Source organism: Heterodontus francisci, chromosome 3, assembly GCF_036365525.1.
Source record: "Heterodontus francisci isolate sHetFra1 chromosome 3, sHetFra1.hap1, whole genome shotgun sequence".
Taxonomy (NCBI): Eukaryota; Metazoa; Chordata; class Chondrichthyes; order Heterodontiformes; family Heterodontidae; genus Heterodontus; species Heterodontus francisci.
In genome coordinates, this window is record NC_090373.1 from 51586960 (window position 1) to 51608616 (window position 21657).

Here is a 21657-nt window from a genome sequence, read left to right on the forward strand (position 1 = left end):
CCAATTAAATTTCTCTGACGCTGCTCCCCCCACTCCCGCACAGAGAAACTTACCTGCTCCCCCTCCCCACCAATGTGCCACCTCAGATCTCCGGACGGAGATCCGAAGGCGCGTGAGTGCCAGCCACTGGCACCAAAATGGCACTGGAATGGATGGCGGGAGTGGGTAAGTAATTAATTTGTTAATTGAAATAAATGAAAGTACGTAAATTTTGGTCCCATTGCTGAGCAGCACGGGGGTCTGCCTCGAGGGCTCGCCGCCACCGGCAATATCGGGACCGGCATTCCCAGCGTCGAGGCCCCTTGCGGGCCTCTCCCAGAGGCATTTTCTGGCCCCCGCACCCCCGACATTGGCGGGGGGAGGTTGGTGCGGGCTGTAAAATCCAACCCATGATCTTCAACTATCCAGATGGCATTTAAACTTGAAAACTAGATCACCAAAATCAATACATGAAGGAGAGAGTAAGAGAGAGAAAAATACTGCATGTATAGCACCAGGCTGTTTACAGAACCTCCAGATTTAATAGATAAGCCTTCTGATTTTAAGAAATGACTGGATTAAACTGATAAATCACTCAACAAAAGATGATACCCAGAAATTCTCAAGTCATCATACTGCAGACCTGTTTTGGCACGTGTAGCCACTTGCTTCTTTGACTCAAGAAGCTCTTCATCATCTGTCCGTGCCAAAAGATAATATTCAAATCGAGGTCCTCTTCTGAAACCTGTATCAGGTGACTGAAGTTCAATAGGGGAAAGGTTCTGAGGAGATAGCTAACGCAACATGTGAAATGTTTTTAGCATGACACTTTACGAATGCAGCTTCAAGCTGTTTATGTAAGTTTTGCATACATTTGTTCTTTCCAAAGTTGTTTCACTGATTAAACCTTAAATTTTCTTATCGTGTACTTTGTTTTATTTTTAACCTGAAAAATAGATTTACTTGCAAACAATTTGATCCAAACCCAGGAAAAAAAATCAAAAGGCTTGTCAATAGTGTGTCTGTCTGTCCCACTACCTGAAAGTTCTGCAACCGTCTGTAAAACAGCATCCTTCCAGCAACTACAGCAAGAGAATTGGTTGCCATCATCACTAACACCCAGTTCCCAACTGTCCCAACTCCTAACTGATTCTACGTCCAAGAACTGTAACCTGGCAAAGAGGCCAGCAGCACTAAATACTAACTGTCCAACTACTTAACTGACTGAACTTTATTTAAAGGTAAGTGCTGAACTCTGAGAACATAATACTGAGAATATTATGAACAGTATGTCTGAAAGATTAATCACCCACTCAGCATGGATATAAATATAATCTATTTTAGATTACCAATTATTTAGAAGTATGATACAATATGGCACGATAGAAATTTATCTTGAAAATAATCTTTGTTGGCAATTTCACCTTTAAGAGTAAAATATGACAGGATCCAATGCACTTTACCTTTACAATGCCATAAGAATATATTTGCAACAACACTGACCTAGACTGACTTCTCCCAGTGTTTGAAAGTACAAAAATCACAGGATCAGTCTGGATTATTTAACCCATTTGATTTTATGCTTCCTGAGTTCTAACCCTGTTGGCTGCACCTCTTCTGTACCCAATAAATATTTACTCAACCAAGGAAATTTGAGCTATTTGCTATCTATTGTATATGATTTCATATAATACTTTAATTAGACAACCATCATTTATAGATGTTGAATAAATTGAGCCAGTTGTAATACATTTGTTATAACTGAGTGATAATGGAGAAACACGTGCAATGTTTTTTCAAAACCGTGGATAGGATAAAGAAAAGGTTGAAGAACACTGTGTATGCAGTGCTGCCAACCTTGAAGATTCTATCTACATCCATGCTTCCTACTTCCTGTCTATTCTTGATTTTAAGCCAAATACTACATTAATTCTGCAGTTCTCTAACAGAACCCATGACAAATGACAAAGGCAAAGTATTTGCAATCAATGTGAAACTTGCTCATGCCAAAACTGCTGAGGGAGGCAAACCCAGCAGTTACACCAAGAGTCTGGCAGCCTGTGCCCTCGAGCGCAAACCGCGCCCCCAAAGCCGGAGGGCAGGGGGAGCACATTTAAATAGCACAGACCCAGCACACACATCTTAGTCACCCCCAAGCCCACAAAGGCTGGAGGCTCCTGTGCCCATTGCAGTTAAGTGAGGGAGTTGGGGGGGGGGGGGGGGGGGGGGTGCAGTGAAAACTTTCTTTTTAAAAGTTACCCTTTGTTCAAAGCTCCAGGTCCCTTCCCTTCAGGGAGGTCCGTATGCCTCACCTCTCTGGCTGTACATGCCTCAATAACTGTGCCGTGTCCCACTGAGGCCAGGGAAGCAGGAACGCCCAGCACAGAGAGTCCCAACCACCTCTGACAAGGTGGAAGGGGGTCATGTTAGGAGAGAACAGAGCTTCTGCCCCCAAACAAAGCCTTCTGAAAATTACGGGGGAAGGCCAGAACCCCATTTGTCCTGATCCCAGTCTATTTTTCACGCCTTCTGCCGCACTCTCACCAGAGCTATGACAGGAATGTGCTGAAAGGCTGACATGACTTTACAAGCTGTTCAGTCTGATGGTATATTTATCTTTAACAATGTGTTAAGGCTGCTGACATTCTGTTTAACTTGCTGGATGGTATACAGTGTGCCAACAACAACACTGAAGTGCCCAGCTACTTCCAAGTTAGGTTCATGCCTCGGATCTGTGGTCATAGACTTTCCTTGCTGTCAGATAACGTCTAGACGGGGCAGCCAAGCAGAAACAAAACACAGCAGGACCATTTGAAAATCAGTGTGCATTTGGTCAGAACAAAATAATAACCATTTATGTTCGGCTGTCAGTGATGATCTGCCTCCAGCAGGCAAACAGGAAACAACTTTGAGCTGGATCTTCACACCACAGCAAGAACATGATTATAATGCAGTACCGTCATCCAAGTGAGGTTGCGTAAAGCAGCATCTTTCCAATATATATGCATTATGAGTTTCAGTATCGTAGTCACTATTGCTCTGTGCTAATATAGAATGCAGCCAGAGCTTTAGAATAATTTTTCCCATTCAGCTAAGTTGTAACAGAATTTAGCAACACCATCACTCAGGAGTAGACAATAGACCCAAAGAGAAGTTGCAGTTGACTTGAGACCAAAAGTTACTCCCAGCATTCAATCAGTCTTTCTATAATTAAAACCTATGAAAGGAACACACATTATTATTCAAATGTGTGCGTGCTGGAGAGCTGCATTTTTTAAACCTATTACATTTCTAACTTTTCCCAGTTCTGATGCAAGATCACTGATCTCTCTCCACAGATGCTGCCAGACCTGATTATTTCCAGCATTTTCTGTTTTTGTTGCAGATTTCCAGCATCAGAGGTACTTTGCCTTTAAAAAAAAAATTGGCACCTTTTCCAGTACAGAGACTTGGGTTAGAAGTACTCTAGATTTATCTGGTGCACTGACTGTAAAATTAGTCATTTATTATTTCTTTAGGAAGGATGTGAGGTCCTTGAGATGGTGCAGAGAAGATTTACCAGAATGGTTCCAGGGATGAGAGAACTTAGCTACAAGGTTAGGCTGGAGAAACTGGGGTTGTTCTCCTTGGAGCAAAGGAGGTTGAGAGGAGATCTGATAGAGGTGTACAAGATTATGACAGATTTAGATAAGGTAGACAAACAAAACTTGTTGTATTAGCTGATGATACAAGGTCTAGGGGGACACAGATTTAAGGTTTTGGACAAGAGATACAGGGGGATGTCAGGAAGGACCTTTTTTGAAACACAGTGAGCAGTAATGAACTGGAACTTGCTGCCTATGAGAGTGGTGGAAATGGAGATGATCAATGATTTCAAAAGGAAATTGGATAGGTACTTGAGGGAAATAAACTTGCAGGGCCACGGGGATAGAATGGGCGAATGGGACTAACTGGATTGCTCTACAGAGAGCAATGGGCTGAATGGTATCCTTCAGTGTGTAATGATTCTATGACTTCTTCCCACTGTTTTCGTGAGATCAGTAGTGCCAATTTAATCAATGTATACCAAAGAGTAACGTATTATAAAGTCTGCAGCAATTAATACTGATATTCTTCAGCATCCTATTCTCTCTCTATAAGCTTCATACCACAAATTAAAATTGTTGCAAGTGCATGAATTTTTATAGCTTTATTCAGTGACTCTAAGGTGTGAAAGTATATCGGGTGTATATGAGGTATGGCACCAGGCAGTCAGAATAGAGGTATGCAGGTATCCTCAAAAACAAGTGTGATCACAAATAAACAAAAATTAAACTGCTGAATTGGAACTATTCCGCACGTTGAATTATGCATTAAAATGTAGTCTATTATGCAAAGGAGCAAACAGAAGAAACACGTGCATTAAAGAATATACATCACTTTACTGTTGCGAAGTTATATTGATTAAAAGACAAGAGTAGGTCATTTAACATTGACTTGTTTCTAATAAAATGCATTCACACCAAGGCTTTACCAAAATTTAGAAGGGAGAAGAACCCAAAATAATGGTATGATGTGCAAGTTATTGGACAAATTTAGTACAGATGATGTTAATATTTTTTGGATTTGCCGAGTTACATAAGACAACCGAGTGCCAAAAAATTTGGCATCATAAATGCAGACCATATAATAAAGGTTGCAAGTGGAGTGAGTGCAAAGTTATACATGTAGTAGAGTTTCTATGTAAAAATCTAAGTATTTGGTTGAGTTGATAATGACATTTTTCAGCATTCTTGCTTTCTAGAAACTGATTTATATTCTGCTGGTTTATCCACTCGGAATTAGAATACATAATGCAGAATAAATTCCTATACACAAGTTCAACTGAAGATCCCAAATTTCTGATGGATACTCAGTATATGAACAATGCAACGTACTCTTTACTCATCAGCAAACATTAATCAAAATAAAGCACTAACACATTGGACTGTGCTGCTGAACATACTCATTACTAGAGTGACGTACTAGTTGCCCCAAACCTTACAAGACTAAAGCCCGAACCTATCTTTCCCACTTTTCTTTCAGTTATGAATTGTGTAAATGTGCCATGCAAAGCATGCAGTGCCGATTATACAACTCGCCAAAGAAACTTTACTGGTAAACTGAAAAAAGCCAAGCATAAGATACTAGAAAGCTAAAGGCAATAAAACAGCAATGGAACACGAATAGCAAAGGCACTTACAGTTGTTCTAGAGAGACAAGTCCCTTAAATGCTTGCCTGTCAAGTGATTGGATTTCATTCTTGTACAAATAGCTGAAACAAGAAATAATCAGTAGTATTAGTGACTGGCCACCTATAGAACTAAACAGGCATTTTGGCCATCTAAGTAGATGTTGTCTGTTGGTGGGTATGCCAAGATAATATTTTCAATAGCCATTTAAACAGGTGTTGAAATTTATACAGAAACACTAATCTTTGATGGAACTTAAATCCAGCTTAGACAATGGTCTTTCAATCAGAAGTTAATGGACCACTGAGATAAAAAGGAAAAACTGCAAATGCTGGAAATCTTAAATAAATATATAAAATCCAGGAAATTCACAGGTTAGTCAACATCTATGATGAAAAACATAGAAAATAGGAGCAGAAGGCCATATGTCGTAGCAAGCCTGCTCAGTCACTCAATAAGAGCATGGCTAATTGTCTACAACCACCCAACTTTCTTGCCCTATCCCTCGATTTCCTTAGTGCCCAAAAATTTAACAATCTTAGCCTTGCAGGCAGACAAATCCCCGGGTCCTGATGGGCTTCATCCTAGGGTCTTAAAAGAAGTGGCTAGTGAGATAGTTGATGCGTTGGTTTTAATTTTCAAAAATTCCCTAGATTCGGGGAAGGTTCCTTTAGATTGGAAAATAGCAAATGTAACTCCTTTATTCAAAAAGGGAGGTAGACTGAAAGCAGGAAACTACAGGCCAGTTAGCTTAACATCTGTCTTAGGGAAAATGTTAGAAGCTGTTATTAAAGAAGTTATAGCAGGGCACTTAGAAAAATTGAAGGTAATCAGGCAGAATCAACCTGGTTTTGTTAAATGGAAATCACGTTTAACCAATTTATTGGAGTTCTTTGAGGGAGTTACATGTGCTGTGGATAAAGGGGAACCGGTGGATGTATTGTACTTAGATTTCCAGAAGGCATTTGATAAGGTGCCACATCAAAGGTTATTGCAAAAAATAAAATGTTATGGTGTCGGGGATAACATATTGGCATGGATAGAATATTGGCTAGCTAACAGGAAACAAAGAGTAGGCATAAATGTGTCATTTTCTGGTTGGCATGATGTAACAAGTGGTGTGCCACAGGGATCTGTGCTTGGGTCTCAATTTCTTACAATTTATATAAACGACTTAGATGAAGGGACTGAAGGTATGGTTGCTAAATATGCTGATGACACAAAGATAGGTAGGAAAGTAGGCTGTGAAGCGGACATAAGGAGGCAACAAAAGGATATAGATAGGTTACGTGAGTGGGCAAAAATCTGGCAAATGGAGTATAATGTGGGAAAATGCGAAGTTGTCCATTTTGGCAGGAAGAATAGCAATGAAGCATATTATCTAAATGGTGAGAGATTGCGGAGCTCTGAGATGCAGTGGGATCTGGGTGTCCTAGTTCATGAATCACACGAGGTTAGTATGCAGGTACAGCATGTAATTAGGAAAGCTAATAGAATGTTATCATTTGTTGCGAGGGGAATTGAATGCAAAAGTAGAGAAGTTTGCTTCAGTTATACAGGGCATTGCTGAGACCACATCTACAGTACTGTGTGCAGTATTGGTCTCCTTACTGGACTGATATCTGGAATGGGCGGGCTATCTTACAAGGAAAGATTGGACAGGTTAGGCTTGTATCTGCTGGAATTTAGAAGAGTAAGAGGTGACTTGATTGAAACATATAAGATCCTGAGGGGTCTTGACAGGGTAGATGTGGAAAGGATGTTTCCCCTTGTGGGAGAATCCAGAACTATGGGTCACTATTTAAAAATAAGGGGTCGCCCATTTAAGACAGAGATGAGGAGAAATTTTTTCTCTCAGAGGGCCGCGAGTCTTTGGAACTCTCTTCCTCAAAAGGCGGTGGAAGCAAAGTCTTTGAATATGTTTAAGGCAGAGGTAGATGGATTGTTGATAAGCAAGGGGGTGAAAGGTTATTGGGGGTAGGTGGTATTGTGGACAAATCAGTTCAGCCATGAACTTATTGAATGGCGGTGCAGGCCCGAGGGGCCAAGTGACCAACTCCTGCTCCTAATTCATATGTTTGTATGCAAAATACTCATCAACCAAGCATCCACAACCTTCTGGGGCCAAGAGTTCCAAAGATTCACAACCCTCAGTAAAGAAATTTCTCCTCATCTCAGTCCTAAATGATCAACTCCTCTTCCGGAGTCTCACCCCTAATTCTAGACCCCTAATTCCAGCCAGGGAAAAAAGCCTCTCAGTATCTACCCTGACAAGCCCTCTAAGAATTTTACACATTTTAGTGAGATTGCCTCTCATTCTTCTAAACTCAAGAGAATATGAGCCTATTCTACTCAATCTCTCCTCATAGGATAATACCCTCATCCCAGGAATAAATCTAGTGAAACTTTGCTGCACCCCTGCCAAGACAAGTATATCCTTCCTCAGGTAAGGCAACTAAAACTGTACACAGTACTCCAGGTATGGTCTATAAAAGCCTTGTACAACTGCAGCAAGACTTCCTTACTCTTAAACTCTAACTTTCTTGCAATGAAGGCCTTCCTAATTGCTTGTTGTATCTGCAGGTTAACTTTTTGCGATTTGTGTACAATAAAACCCAAATCACTCCAAATACCAACATTTACTGGTCTCGAAACTTTTAAAAGACCAGATAAAATATGTCAGGTGTGCACCATTTAGCAGGTATTTCCAGCATTTTATGCTTTTATTTCAGATCAATGGAATAATTTTTAAGTGATTTTTTTTTCCTGGCCACTCTGAATCAGAATGGCTTTCTATGCAATTACCTATACCACACCAGACAACTGATATAATAGTGAAACAGGGAAAGTCATACAAGAGTAGAAGTGGAAAAATGTTACAGACAAAAAGTGAGGGAGGGCGGGGGAGAAAAATCAATAAATGAAGACAATGAATTTAAACAAAATTAACAGAATGCCAATGAAGCTCATTCAACATTCCTTCATACCCTAATTACTATATAAGGAGGAATGAGACTAATGTTTATTTATTAAATTTGACAGTTTGATTACCTTGTTAATATATGGTGATTGAGAGTAAATGAGGTGTTAACATAAATCAAGTCCAACAGATGTGGAACAAAACTACTCGCAACAAGAACCTTCCAAACTGCTGGTTTCTTGTTTCCTTCCCCACTCTCACTATCCTTTCTTGATTCCTTCCCCAGTAATGTGGAAAATGCCAGAATCTATTATAAAGGATGTGAGAACTGGACACTTAGAAAATATATAGTAGGATTGGGCACAGTCAACATGGATTTATGAAAGGGAAATCATTTTTGAGAAACCTGTTGGAGTTTTTTGCATATGCAACTAGCAAAATAGATAAGGGGGAACCAGTGGATGTGGTGTATTTGGACTTTCAGAAGGCTTTCGATAAGGTCCCACACAAGAGGTTAGTAAGCAAAATTAGAGCACATGGGATTGGGGAGAGTAGGAATAAACAGATCATTCTCAGGTTGACAGGCTGTGACTAGTGGGGTACCACAAAGATCAATGCCTGAGCCTCAGCTATTCATAATCTATATCAATGATTTGGATGTGGGAACCAAATACAAGAACACACAAAAAATAGGAGCAGAAGTAGACCATATGGCCCATCGAGCCTGCTCCGCCATTCAATACGATCATGGCTGATCTCGGGCTTTAATTCCACTTTCCTGCCTGCTCCGCATATCCCTTGATTCCCTGCAAGACCAAAAATCTATCTATCCCAGCCTTAAATATATTCAATGATGGAGCATTGAAAACCCTCTGGGTAGAGAATTTCAAAGATTCACAACCTTTTGAGTATAGTAATTTCTCCTCATCTCAGTCCTGAATGATTGGTCCCTGATCCTGAGACGGTGTCCCCGTGTTCTAGACTCCCCGATCAGTAGGAATAATCTCTCAGCTTCTACCCTATCGAGCCCTTTCAGAATCTTGTATGTCTCAATTAGATCACCTCTCATTCTTCTAAACTCCAGAGAATATCGGCCCAATTTACTCAGCCTCTCATCATAGGACAACCCCCTCATCCCAGGGACCAATTTAGTAAATCTTCGCTGCACTGCCTCTAGTGCAAGTATATCCTTTCTTAAATGTGGAGACCAACACTACACATAGTATTCCAGATGCAGTCTTACCAAAGCCTTCTACAATTTCAGTAAGACTTGTTTATTCCTGTACTCCAATCCCCTTGCAATAAAGGCCAACATGCCATTTGCCTTCCTAATAGCCTACTGCACCTGCATGTTAACTTTATGCGTTCCTTGTACGAGTACCCCCAAGTCTCTCTGAATATCAACACTTAACAGTTTCAAACCTTTTAAAAAATATTCTGCTTTTCTATTTTTACGACCCAAGTGAACAACTTCACACTTCCCTACATTATATTCCATTTGCCATCTTGTTGCCCACTCACTTAACCTGTCTATATCTCTTTGCAGTCTCTCTATGTCCTCCCCGCAGCTTACCTTTCCACCGAGCTTTGTATCATCAGCAAACTTAGATACATTACTCTCTGTCTCTTCATCCAAGTCATTAATATAAATTGTAAATAACTGAGGCCCCAGCACTGATCCTTGCGGCACCCCACTATTCACTGCCTGCCAACTTGAAAATGCCCCATTTATGCCCACTTTCTGCTTCCTGTCTGTTAACCAATCCTCTATCCACACTAATATATTACCCCCAACACCATGAGTCCTTGTCTTGCCAATTAATCTTTTCTGTGGTATCTTATCGAATGCCTTTTGAAACTCCAGGTATACTATATCCACTGGTTCCCCTTTATCTACCCTACTAGTCACCTTCTCAAAATATTCTAATAAATTTGTCAAACAGGATTTCACTTTACTAAAATAGTGGGCGGCACAGTGGCGCAGTGGTTAGCACCGCAGCCTCACAGCTCCAGCGACCCGGGTTCAATTCTGGGTACTGCCTGTGCGGAGTTTGCAAGTTCTCCCTGTGTCTGCGTGGGTTTCCTCCCACATGCCAAAGACTTGCAGGTTGATAGGTGAATTGGCCATTATAAATTGCCCCTAGTATAGGTAGGTGGTAGGGAAATATAGGGACAGGTGGGGATGTGGTAGGAATATGGAATTAGTGTAGGATTAGTATAAATGGGTGGTTGATGGTCGGCACAGACTCGGTGGGCTGAAGGGCCTGTTTCAGTGCTGTTTCTCTAAACTAAACTAAACTAAAGCCATGTTGACTTGTTCTGATCATACTGTGCTTTTCCAAGTGCAATGTTAAGACTTCTTTAATAATAGTTTCCAGCATCTTCCCAATGACTGATGTTAGGCTAACTGGCCTGTAGTTCCCTGTTTTCTCTCTACCTCCTTTCTTGAAAAGCGGTGTAGACGTTTGCCAACTTCCAATCTGACGGGACCATTCCTGAATCCAAGGAATTCTGGAAAAGCATAGCCAGCGCATTCACTATCTCTGCAGCTATCTCTTTTAGAACCCTAGGATCTAGGCCATCTGGTCCCAAGGACTTGTCAGATTTTAGTCCCTCAAGTTTCTCCAATACTTTTTCTTGGCTGATATCAATATCCTTAATTTCCTCACTCTTTTTAGCCCCTAGGTTACTGCTTATTTCTGGTATGGAACTCATGTCTTCTAATGTGAAGATAGACACAAAATGTAATATTTCCAAGTTTGCTAATAACACAAAACTAGGTGGGAATGTGAGTTGTGAAGAGGATGCAAAGAGGGGATTTTGACATAAGTGATAGAATATAATGTGGAAAAATGTGAAGTTATCCACTTTTGATGGGAAAAACAGAAATGCAGTGTATTTCTTTAATGGTGAAAGATTGGGAAGTATTGATGTCCAAAGGGACTTGGATGTCGTTGCTCATAAGTCACTGAAAGCTGACATGCAGGTGCATTAAGCAATTAGGAAGGCAAATGGTACGTTGGCCTTTATTGCAAGAGGATTTGAGTACAGGAGTAAAGACGTCATGCTGCAATTGTAGAGCCTTGGTGAGTCCTCACCTGGAGTACTGTGTACAGTTTTGGGGTCCTTACCGAAGGAAGGATAGAGGGAGTGCAACCAAGGTTTACCAGACTGATTCCTGGGATGGTGGAATGTCCTATGGGGAGAGATTGAGGAGACAGGGCCTGTATTCTCTGGAGTGAAGCAGACAGAATTCTTACAGGGTTCGGCAGGGTTGATGCAGCAGGAGGAATGTTTCCCCTGGCTTTGTGGGTGTGCGGGGGGGGGGGGTGGTGGGTGGCGGTGCAGTCGAGAACCAGGGGATACAGTCTCAGAATGAGGAAGGCCATTTAGGACTCAGATGAGGAGGAATTTCTTCGCTCAGAGGGTCGTGAATCTGTGCAATTCTCTACCCCAGAGGACTGCAGAGGCTCAGTCATTGAGTATGTTCAAGACAGAGATCGATAAATTTCTAGATATTACAAGATACCAAGGGATATGGGGATAATTCGAAAAAATGGCATTGAGGTAGAAGATCAGCCTTGATCTAGATGAATGACGGAGCAATCTCAAGGGGTCGAATGGCCTACTCCTATTCCTTATGCTCTTATGTTCTTCCACTCTGGTTATCCTTTCTCGTTTCCTTCCCCCACATCGCTTCTCTTACACCCTCTACTTTTTCTAAATCTCTATCCTTCAGCTTCACTCTCTCTTTCCCCCTCAACGGCGATGCTCTCAATCTCCTTCTCCTCCTTTGGCTTCCTCCCGTGCTCCATCTCTCTCTCTCCTCCTCCCTTACCTCTCCCACCATTCCCCTCTAGCTTCTCTTTCTCTCTTTCCTCACTGCTTTTCTATCACCCCCTTTAACACTCCCTTCACTTCCATTACCTTTTAGCTCCTCTTAAATCTTAACCTCTATTCTTTTTCTTTAAAAAAAATCACAACTCAGACAGGAAGGTATAGTGTCATTTATGGCACAGAAGGAGGCCACTCAGTCCATTGAGTCCATGCCAGCTCTCCGTGGAGCAATCCAGTCAGACCCACTCGATCCCCAATGCCCTGCATGTTTATTTCCTTCAAGTGCCTATCCAATTTCCTTTTGAAATCATTGATTGATTCTGCTTCCACCACCCTCATGGGCAACGAGTTCCAAGTCATTACCACTTGCTGCATAAAAAAGTTCTTCCTCATATTCCTCCTGCATCTTTTGCTCAAAACCTTCAATCTGTGTTCCCTAGACCTTGCACCATCAGGTAATGGGAACAGTTTATCCTTGTCTACCTTATCTAAGGCTGTCATAAACTTGTACACTTCTATGAAATCTCCCCTCAAACTCCTTTGCTCTAAGGAGAACAACCATAGCTTTGCAAACCTACCCTTGTAACTAAAATCCCCCATCCCAGGACCATTCTGGTAAATCTCCTCTACACCCTCTCAAAGACCCTCACACATCCTTCCTAAAGTGTGACGACCGGAACTGGACGCAATACTCCTAACCAGTGCTTTACAAAGGTTAAGTATAACTTCCCTCCTATTGTATTCAATGCCTCTATTTATGAAGCCCAAGGTCCCATATGCTTTACTAGCCACTCTCTCAATATGTCCTGCCAACTTCAAAGATTGATGCACATGTACCCCAGGTCCTTCTGTTCCTGCACACTCTTTAGAACTGTGCCATTAAGTTAATATTGCCTCACCCTATCTTTCTTTTTCTTTTGGGCCTCCTTATCTCGAGAGACAATGGATACGCGCCTGGAGGTGGTCAGTGGTTTGTGAAGCAGCGCCTGGAGTGGCTATAAAGGCCAATTCTGGAGTGACAGGCTCTTCCACAGGTGCTGCAGAGAAATTTGTTTGTTGGGGCTGTTGCACAGTTGGCTCTCCCCTTGCGCCTCTGTCTTTTTTCCTGCCAACTACTAAGTCTCTTCGACTCGCCACAATTTAGCCCTGTCTTTATGGCTGCCCGCCAGCTCTGGCGAATGCTGGCAACTGACTCCCACGACTTGTGATCAATGTCACACGATTTCATGTCGCGTTTGCAGACGTCTTTATAACGGAGACATGGACGGCCTCACCCTATCACTTCTACTGAAAGGTATCACCTCACATTTGACTGTATTAAATTCCATCTGCCATCTGTCTGCCCGCTCTGCTAACCTATCTATGGCCAGTTGCAGGCGATTCGTATCATCCTCACTGTTTGCCACTCCTCCAAGTTTGGTATCAGTAGCACATTTTGAGATTCTACTCTGTATTCCAAGATCCAAGATATTTATCCATAGCAAACAAAAAGCAGTGGCCCTAGCACTGAACTTTGGAGAACACCAGTCTACCATCCTCCAGTTTGAAAAATAGACATATACCACAACTCGCTGGTTTCTGTCTTTAAGCCTGTTAGAGGCAACAGTACTGGGACTCAGAGCAGATGGGTTAGGGCATCAACATTAGTGGCCACTGCACGTGGCATTTGGTAGGATAGGTGGAGACTTTGCTCTATCTCGCTGGAGCTGGTAGGGTCTGAGCGTGCCCTGCTGGTTTACCTTTGGTGGAGGGAGAAAGGTGCTTGAAGTCTGTTGGGCAAAATGGCAGGAGCATGGACTTGTCAAAGTTCCGTAGCCCTTTGAGCTATTTTAAGAGAGTCAGTTACTCTTTGGCTGGCTAGACAAGTCTTCAAAGCAATCAATAATTTTGCTCAGAGTACAGTGTCACAGATGAGCGAGAAAAGTTTTATCAATCAAACCTCAAAAAACCCGACTACTGGCAACAACCAGCATTCCGGTGGGCAACAGCACAATCAGACAACATTACTGGCTCTCAGCATGAGGACACCAATGCAAACAATAATTCGCTTCCTCCTCCAGTTGACAATTATCCCACAATTCCGTTATCTTGCAGATCTCAATATGAGGTGGAAGTTTAGCTTGCATCAGCTTGGTGCACTCCTGTTGAGAGAGAGCAGGCAGTTCCCCATTGACCAACAGTCATTTCTTCTGGGAAATTATTCCAGAAGTGAGCACTTTTCATTGATAGTACTCCCCAAGCTCAGATGTGGGTCTGTGCTAAGACTGGGAAATAGAGTCAGATAGGGCAATATATTTTTTTCAATATAGAGCTGCTCGGCTAGGTGTCATTGAGAAGACTGAACATTCAGGTGGAAAACATAATTATGTGAGAGGTTACCTGTGCCAATATAGACAGACACATATTTGTCCCTTGACTGCGAGAACTTGCAGAGGAGAAAGTTATCCAAGACTTGGGGTGCCAGGATATGCTGAGCAGCAAATCAACTAACAGTGTGAAGCAAATAACGTGGGATGCTCGACTCAGTGCAGAGGAGAACAATGACTAGTGAGCTCAGAACAATACCTTCAGATATCCCAGGGCAGCAGGACAAGAGGAAACAGACATGTGACAGCAAAGTCCAAGGCAGATGTAAGAATTGTTTCTTACACAGTGCAATCAACAGGTGGAAATGGGTGCTGGGAAGGGTAATTAAGGCCTGGAGAGTGGCATCTTTTAAGAAACAACATGCTGCACTAGGATAAAGTAAGGTTGCTATTCTGGATGAATGAAACCAAACAGGACTGCAGGTCCAGCTTAATTCAAACATACCATGTGACATTTTACACAAACAGTCGGCACTTCAAGCTACATCTACATTCCACACTGAAAATCGACATCTTCCCCACAAAAACCCAAATCTGGCAAAACATGCAAAGGTTCAAATTATATGAAAACAGATTAGACTAGTTGAAAGTTGTGTGTTGACCCTCGCAATAATAACCAATCTGACTATGCTTTAAAACACATCCATTTTTCTCATTCTATTGCACCGCAAGGTGATTTGCATTCCACACCATGGAGACGTTATCCAGGAACATGGCTCAGTTGTCATATTGCTTGCTGATAACAGACACTCTACCTCACCACCTCCTCCATTAACCACATTGTTATGGCTGCTGTCTCAAACCGCCTACCTGACATTAAGCTCAAAGCTTCCTCCAGCTTAATGTTGGAAAACTGAAGCAATCCTCTTTGGCTTCTGCTTACACATGCATGGCTCCATCTGTGTGTAGTTTTACCACCTTAGGCTTAGTTCAGGAGTGTAGAACCTTGACTTATTGCTCAGGTTCTTCCCTACATTCAGTCACAACCACTTTCTTTCATTTCTTGCAACATTGTCCTTATCTGTCTCCCTCTGTTGCCTTCCCGTTTCTACCATGCACAATGCGCTGGGCACCCAGAATGTCACAGCCAGGCCCAAATCCCTAATACTTCTGTCCCTCATGAAGCTCAACTGGTTTATTGTATTTCAGGGAATTAACTTGTAAGATTACTGTCCTTACCTTTAACTCCCTCTACATCCTTGTCCCTCGCTTTCTCCAGATTTTCTCCAGCACACTGTCCCTTCCTCCAACACTAACCTACTTCTTGTTCACTGCTCTACCATTAGTAGCTGCTCCTTCAGCCACCTTGCCCCGATCCTCTGGAACTCCATCCTTCAGCACTTATGTCTTGCCTTCTGCCTCCCAGTCTTCAGAAACACTGATTTACCATCCTCGTTGACTGCGTTTTTGCCCCACTGCTTAACCACTTTAATCCCTAATCTTGCCTGTCCGCACCCCTAACTAGCACCCTATAAAACACATAGACATCACTTGTGTACATAATGAGTACTACAATAATGTATGTTTTTGGTGCATTTAAGTCACGGCTTCTGGTACATTTATTTAACACAGGATTCAACCTGATATGATGCAGCTGTTGTATTCTTTGCATGACAGTCTCGTGCCCAGTACTCTCTAAGTTTGGGCATTTTTTGCAGTTTGTTCTGTGTTAATGGTGGAGTCCTTTTTGGTAGCATGCACAGGATCAAGGATCCAAGTAGTTGCATTTAAGGAAACAAATATAGTGCTGGAATTCGAAGGCCAGGGTCAGTTGTTTTGAGAAAGCAGTGGCAGGAACAAGAAGAGAGGTGGGGAGGGGGAGCAAGGAGGGGTGGGTGAAGATAGAGAGACAGAGAGAAAGAAAAAAAAATTGAGTGACTAAGAGAAGTAGGTGAATAGAGTAATAGCGAGACAGAGAGAGACAAAGAATTAGAGCAGGAGCAACAAAAACGAGAGAGAGATGTTTGAGTGCCTAAGACAAGGAGGTGACCTGACACAGTAACAACAGAAGAACAAGAATGCACAGATTGAAGGAAATTGTGAAGGAGACTGAATGACATGACAGAGAAGCAAGCAGTAATACAGGAAAAATAGCGACCAAGTGTGAAAATATGGCTGGGCATAAAGGCCTGCTACCCGACACGAACCCGACACATATACAGTATCTACAAAATATAAAATAATCACTGTCAGGACTCTAGTCTACACCCATACAGTACAGTATTAGAGCCCTGACAGTGATCATTTAATATTTTGTATATACTGTATATTTTATAATAATTAATCACTCAGGACCTTCCTGGTCTCTGTATCTCAGCTGCTCACTGAATAAACTTGCAGCAAGTATTTCAAACTGAAAAAATGAAAAACGGATTCGGAATTGGAAGGTAGGTGAAGTGGACATTCTGGTGGTTGGGTCAGGCTCGGGTCAGGTTGGATGCGGGAAAAAATGGAAGGACTCGGGCCCGATGTGGTTCTGTCGGGTTTGGGTCAGGTTTTTCTTTCAGGCCCGAGCAGGCCTTTAGCTGGGCATAGGGCATAATACAATAATGACTGGGAATTTATTCACTGCACGGATTGGGACAGAGAAATACTAACCTAGTTGGACAGAGAGAGTGAATCAGTTGGGTAAGAGAAACTGACCAGTAATTCACTTACCAACACAGAAAGATTAGTCAGATTGGGGAGTGAAAAATATTAATCCAGTGATTGGGGGAGGGCGAGACTTTTAAGAGCAGTTTTAAGGATGGGGCAGAATTAAAGCACAATAGTGCTCCTGTTTGATTTAATTATTTGATATCATGTTTGAGAATGAGGAGATGTCAAGTTCATGTTTAAATTGCACAAACTGATATCACCTCACTGCTGCATAATTCTGTAGCTCTGGAAACAGTTGTGAAGTTTCATTCATTTCACTGTTCTTCCTTCCCCAGTAATTGCAATTTCAATTGAAATCAATATTCAATCTGCAAATACTTCTTGTTCTGATTCCAAATAGTGTCAGCTGATGTCAACCACCAGATCCCTATTGATTGCTGTTTTATTAATCCTAATATATGTTGCATCCTTTACCTGCAGATTAAGTATGCAATGTGTGAAATACGTGGGAATTATCGAACTATTAATCTCCTTTGTCAGATTGCTCTGCAGTAATTCTGAGTCCAGCATCTGAGCCCTTAGCATTGGGTCAATACTTAGAAATGGCATCTCCTACTTTGGACAACACAGCATTTTCCAATTTTTTCCCCCCAATGTACCAGTGAAACAAGTATTGAACATGACAGCTGGTTAGTGTACCTGCCTGTCAACAGAAAGCACTGGGAAATGGGAAAACATAGGATTAGAAAAATATTTCAATGCGTAGGTTCTATTCATCATACTCGAAAATACAATAGGTTGGATCTTACTGGTGTTACAACCTCAGTGAGACCATTAATATTAAATACGAGATATCAACCCCCAAGCCAAGTTAAAGAATTACACAACCAGATTTCAAGATTTCATGTTTTAAGACTTATTATAACAACGAAACTAAAAGAAATACCCATTAACTAAACAGTATTGTATAAGTAGCTGATACCCCAAATTACAAGGAAAGGTGCTTTCTTTACTTATTAAAACACTTTAAAACCTCACATCACATTTATACATTACACAGTCCTCTGATGGTGAAATCTTTGCTGTTAAAAGCCCCAAAATCCTCCCAGTTGCAATGGGTTGTGTCTCCCAGACCTTTTCAAAATCAATGTCCTCTTCGCTCATTCCTCTGAGCACTTTCGACCTGGACATTCGCGAATAAGTTGGTTCCTGGTGATCCTGTTGGGCTTTTACTTCTCCGCAAGCTTCAAATTTCAAAACAGGTTCGAGTCTTTGCAGCCTTCCACTGTATCAGGTTTCCAAGAGCACATGTTTCCGCTCTGTCAAGGCTGCCACCACTGGTTGTTTTCCTTACAGCCTGCTCGGAGGCTGCCACCGTTGGTTTCCTTTCTAGCAGCCAATCTGTTAAATATATCTTGAATCAAATGCAAATAGCTTATTGTCCTTTTCCAATATGCAAAGTCCAGAAGTCTGGTTTCTGAAGAGCCACCTGGGCCTTCCATTGTTCCCAGGTGTTAGCAGCTGCCCGGTACATGTGCCTCAGAACCACGAACTCCTTGTTTACGATCCAAAAGTCTGGGATGGTGAAAACCATTGTTCTTCAGGTATTATAACCCTGCAGTCTCTGTTTTTTAAAAAAAAGTCTTTGATCTGTGCTCTCTGTTGTCCTGACAACCAAGATCTGTCTTGTTCTTAAGCAGAGTGGATATAAGGTCACCTGGCTTCTCACACTCCATCTTAAAACTTAAAAATCACAATTTTTAAAACATAATCATGTTACAAAGTCCAGCTTTCATAACACTGGAAAAATGACAGTGCGCTAATAATGCACACTGTTATTAAAGTGCAAATTGGCAGCAAATTCAGGGGACTAACAGAAAGCTGCAAGTTGCAAATCTCTAGAACTTGCTGGTCAATTTACGCTGCTTCAAACAAATGGCATCGCGCCCTGTTAACTTGAAGCATTAGCTGGATATGTACATTAATCGCCCACTAAACTCACCACAGGAAGTTAAGTATGGAAATTAAGAGCATAAACAATCTTTTAACAGTATGACATTTCTTAATGCAATGCCAATCAACTTCTCTGGCCCAGAAAGAGAATATAAACTGTTCAAACTCATTTCTTCAGGCAATGAATTGCCCTTGGGAGATTTTGAAAACTAAACTTTTTTTTAAACTTTTCCCTGATCTCTTTTTTCTCTTTCTCAATCCAATCTTTCTTTCACATTCTATTTCACTTTTAGTATCTGACTGACTCTAATTCACTCTCTTCCTCTGTCGTGTGTTTCTTTCACACTCCTTAAATCTCCTGGGTTAAGGAAATACACTGTTGTCCTGTTGTTCACTAAGGTCCCAGATGTTCAAATGCCTTTGCTATGCCATTATCAGCTTGCACTTTCACCAATTTACAGTGCAAAAAAGTTAGAGCTGAAGAATTCCAGAAGAAGTCTAACCAATGGCATGCGCTCCAGCATGATCCAATGTAAATATCAACATTTGAAACAACTAATAAAACCACAAGTTCACTTAGCTACTTAACACCTAGCTGTCTTGCCTGGCTAAGTAACAAATCACGTGAGATACTAGGTGTTAAGTGGTTTTTAACATTGTCAACAGTTGAGCAGTCCATTAGGGAACTCAGGCCCTGAGCATGGTGAGCTGCCTGTAAGTAGTTTCAAATACTTGACTTCTCTAAACAAATGTTACCAGTTTGGCATGGTTAGTCTTCAAAAATGCTATACTGATTGATCTCTGGTGTCATTCCACAATAGGAGTGCATACAAGTGCATATATTAAACATATAATATAATAAAGATGAAATCCCCAACAGAATTCTGGGTACTGCCTGTGTGGAGTTTGCAAGTTCTCCCTGTGTCTGCGTGGGTTTCCTCCGGGTGCTCCGGTTTCCTCCCACATGCCAAAGACTTGCAGGTTGATAGGTAAATTGGCCATTAGCAATTGTCCCTAGTATAGGTAGGTGGTAGGGAAATATAGGGACAGGTGGGGATGTGGTAGGAATATGGAATTAGTGTAGGATTAGTATAAATGGGTGGTTGATGGTCGGCACAGACTCGGTGGGCCGAAGGGCCTGTTTCAGTGCTGTATCTCTAAGAATATAAACACATATTATATATGAACTAAAAAGAAATGTAATCTAATGTCTATACAGAAGCAATGTACATGAATTGTGAAACAGAAGTATAAATATAAAAAACGCAACACATGAGCATGCAAAATTGAATGGCAGGAAAAGACTAGCTGGAGTATCAAGCCTGCTCCATACCTCCTAGCGACTTGAGCATTATGTCGAAACATTTCACATCTCATGGTGCAACCATTAAAATGGGGGATGTGCCAGAATTGGAGGAGTGCAGAAATCTCACAGGACTGTAGGACTGAAGGAGGTTACAGAGATAGGAAGGGGCGAGGTCATGGATAGGTTTGAAAACAAGGATGAGAACTCTAAAAATGTAGGCTAGAAGAATTAAACACTAATACGCTACTATACACACCTTTAGCAAGATTATCTATAGGGCAGTTTGAAAAACTCGAAATTGATCAACACAGCCTTCTCACAGAGACATGTGGTCAGAGTATGGAACTGCAGCTTCATAGTATATCATGTTAAGGGGGAAGACTTATTTAAAATGTGTCAGTATAGGTATAGCTTAACGTGGACACAACCAAATCAAAAATCACACAGGCACGGCTGATATAAGGACCTTTGAAATCAAAGACTACAGGACATATAAACCTTGGATTGGTTAGCACCTTCCATCCACGAAAGATGGACATGCAGCAAATAATCCATTTAGGTGGGGTGTCTTCTCTTGGTGCACCTTTGTTGATGGCTGTGAAGGCCAAGCCTTGAGGCAGGTTCTGCCACAGCTGCTGCATGTGAAGCTGCCAAGTGATGCTGTGAGCTGTTGTTTAAAATGTGTTTTATTACAAAGTGTGGAAAGAATAGATGAAGAAAGATTTTAAAGCACACCTCACACTCATACTCATTTATTCTTTTCTTATACAGTTCTGCTTTGTACCATCTTTGCACTTAGATAACTCAAAGCAAAGTTAGCTTCGAGCTAAAGCATCTGCAATCATATTTTTTCCCGCAATGTAGATAATCTTTAAGTGATAGAGCTGTAATAATAAACTGCATTGGAATAGTCTGGCATTCCAATTTTTGAATTTTTCCACAAAGGCTAGGGGCTTATGATCAGTATATACCAGTGTCTCTCTGTAGTTGTGGCAGACATAGACTTCAAATTGCTTAACAGCCAATAATAGATCTAGGGTTTCTTTTTCCACTGTTGAATATCTTTTTAGTGTCAATTTAGTTTTTTGGAAAAGCATCCCCTGTCCTTTCTATACCTGATTCATCATTTCGTAACAGACAGGACTACACCAACCCCCAGGTCACGTGCATCAATCGCTACCTTGAAGGGCTTAATGAAATTTGGAGCAGCCAAATATGGTTCATTAACCAAAATTGCTTTCAGCTTCTAAGAGTCAGTTACTAGGGGTCATATGTTTAAGGTGCGAGGGGCAAAGTTTAGAGGGGATGCGCGAGGTGAGTTTTTTTACACAGAGGGTGGCAAGTGCCTGGAACTTGCTGCCGGGGGAGGTGGTGGAAACAGGTACGATAGTGACGTTTAAGAGGCATCTTGACAATTACATGAATAGGGTGGGAATAGAGGGATACGGACCCCGGAAGGGCAGAAGGTTTTAGTTTGGACAGGCATCA

At 41.6% G+C, this 21657-nt stretch overlaps 1 protein-coding gene across 2 annotated transcripts in view; it reads right to left on the bottom strand.

The window, feature by feature from the left end:
- LOC137356241 (peroxidasin homolog) overlaps window positions 1-21657 on the bottom strand; it is a 346740-nt gene that overhangs the window by 86979 nt on the left and 238104 nt on the right. Inside the window, exon 4 of one of the 2 annotated variants that reach the window (XM_068022116.1) lies at window positions 5201-5272. The exons of the other annotated variant lie outside the window; for it this stretch is intronic. Within the exon in view, the coding sequence (XP_067878217.1) occupies window positions 5201-5272 (72 nt within the window). The remainder of the gene's footprint in view (window positions 1-5200; window positions 5273-21657) is intronic. 2 annotated transcript variants of the gene reach the window in all.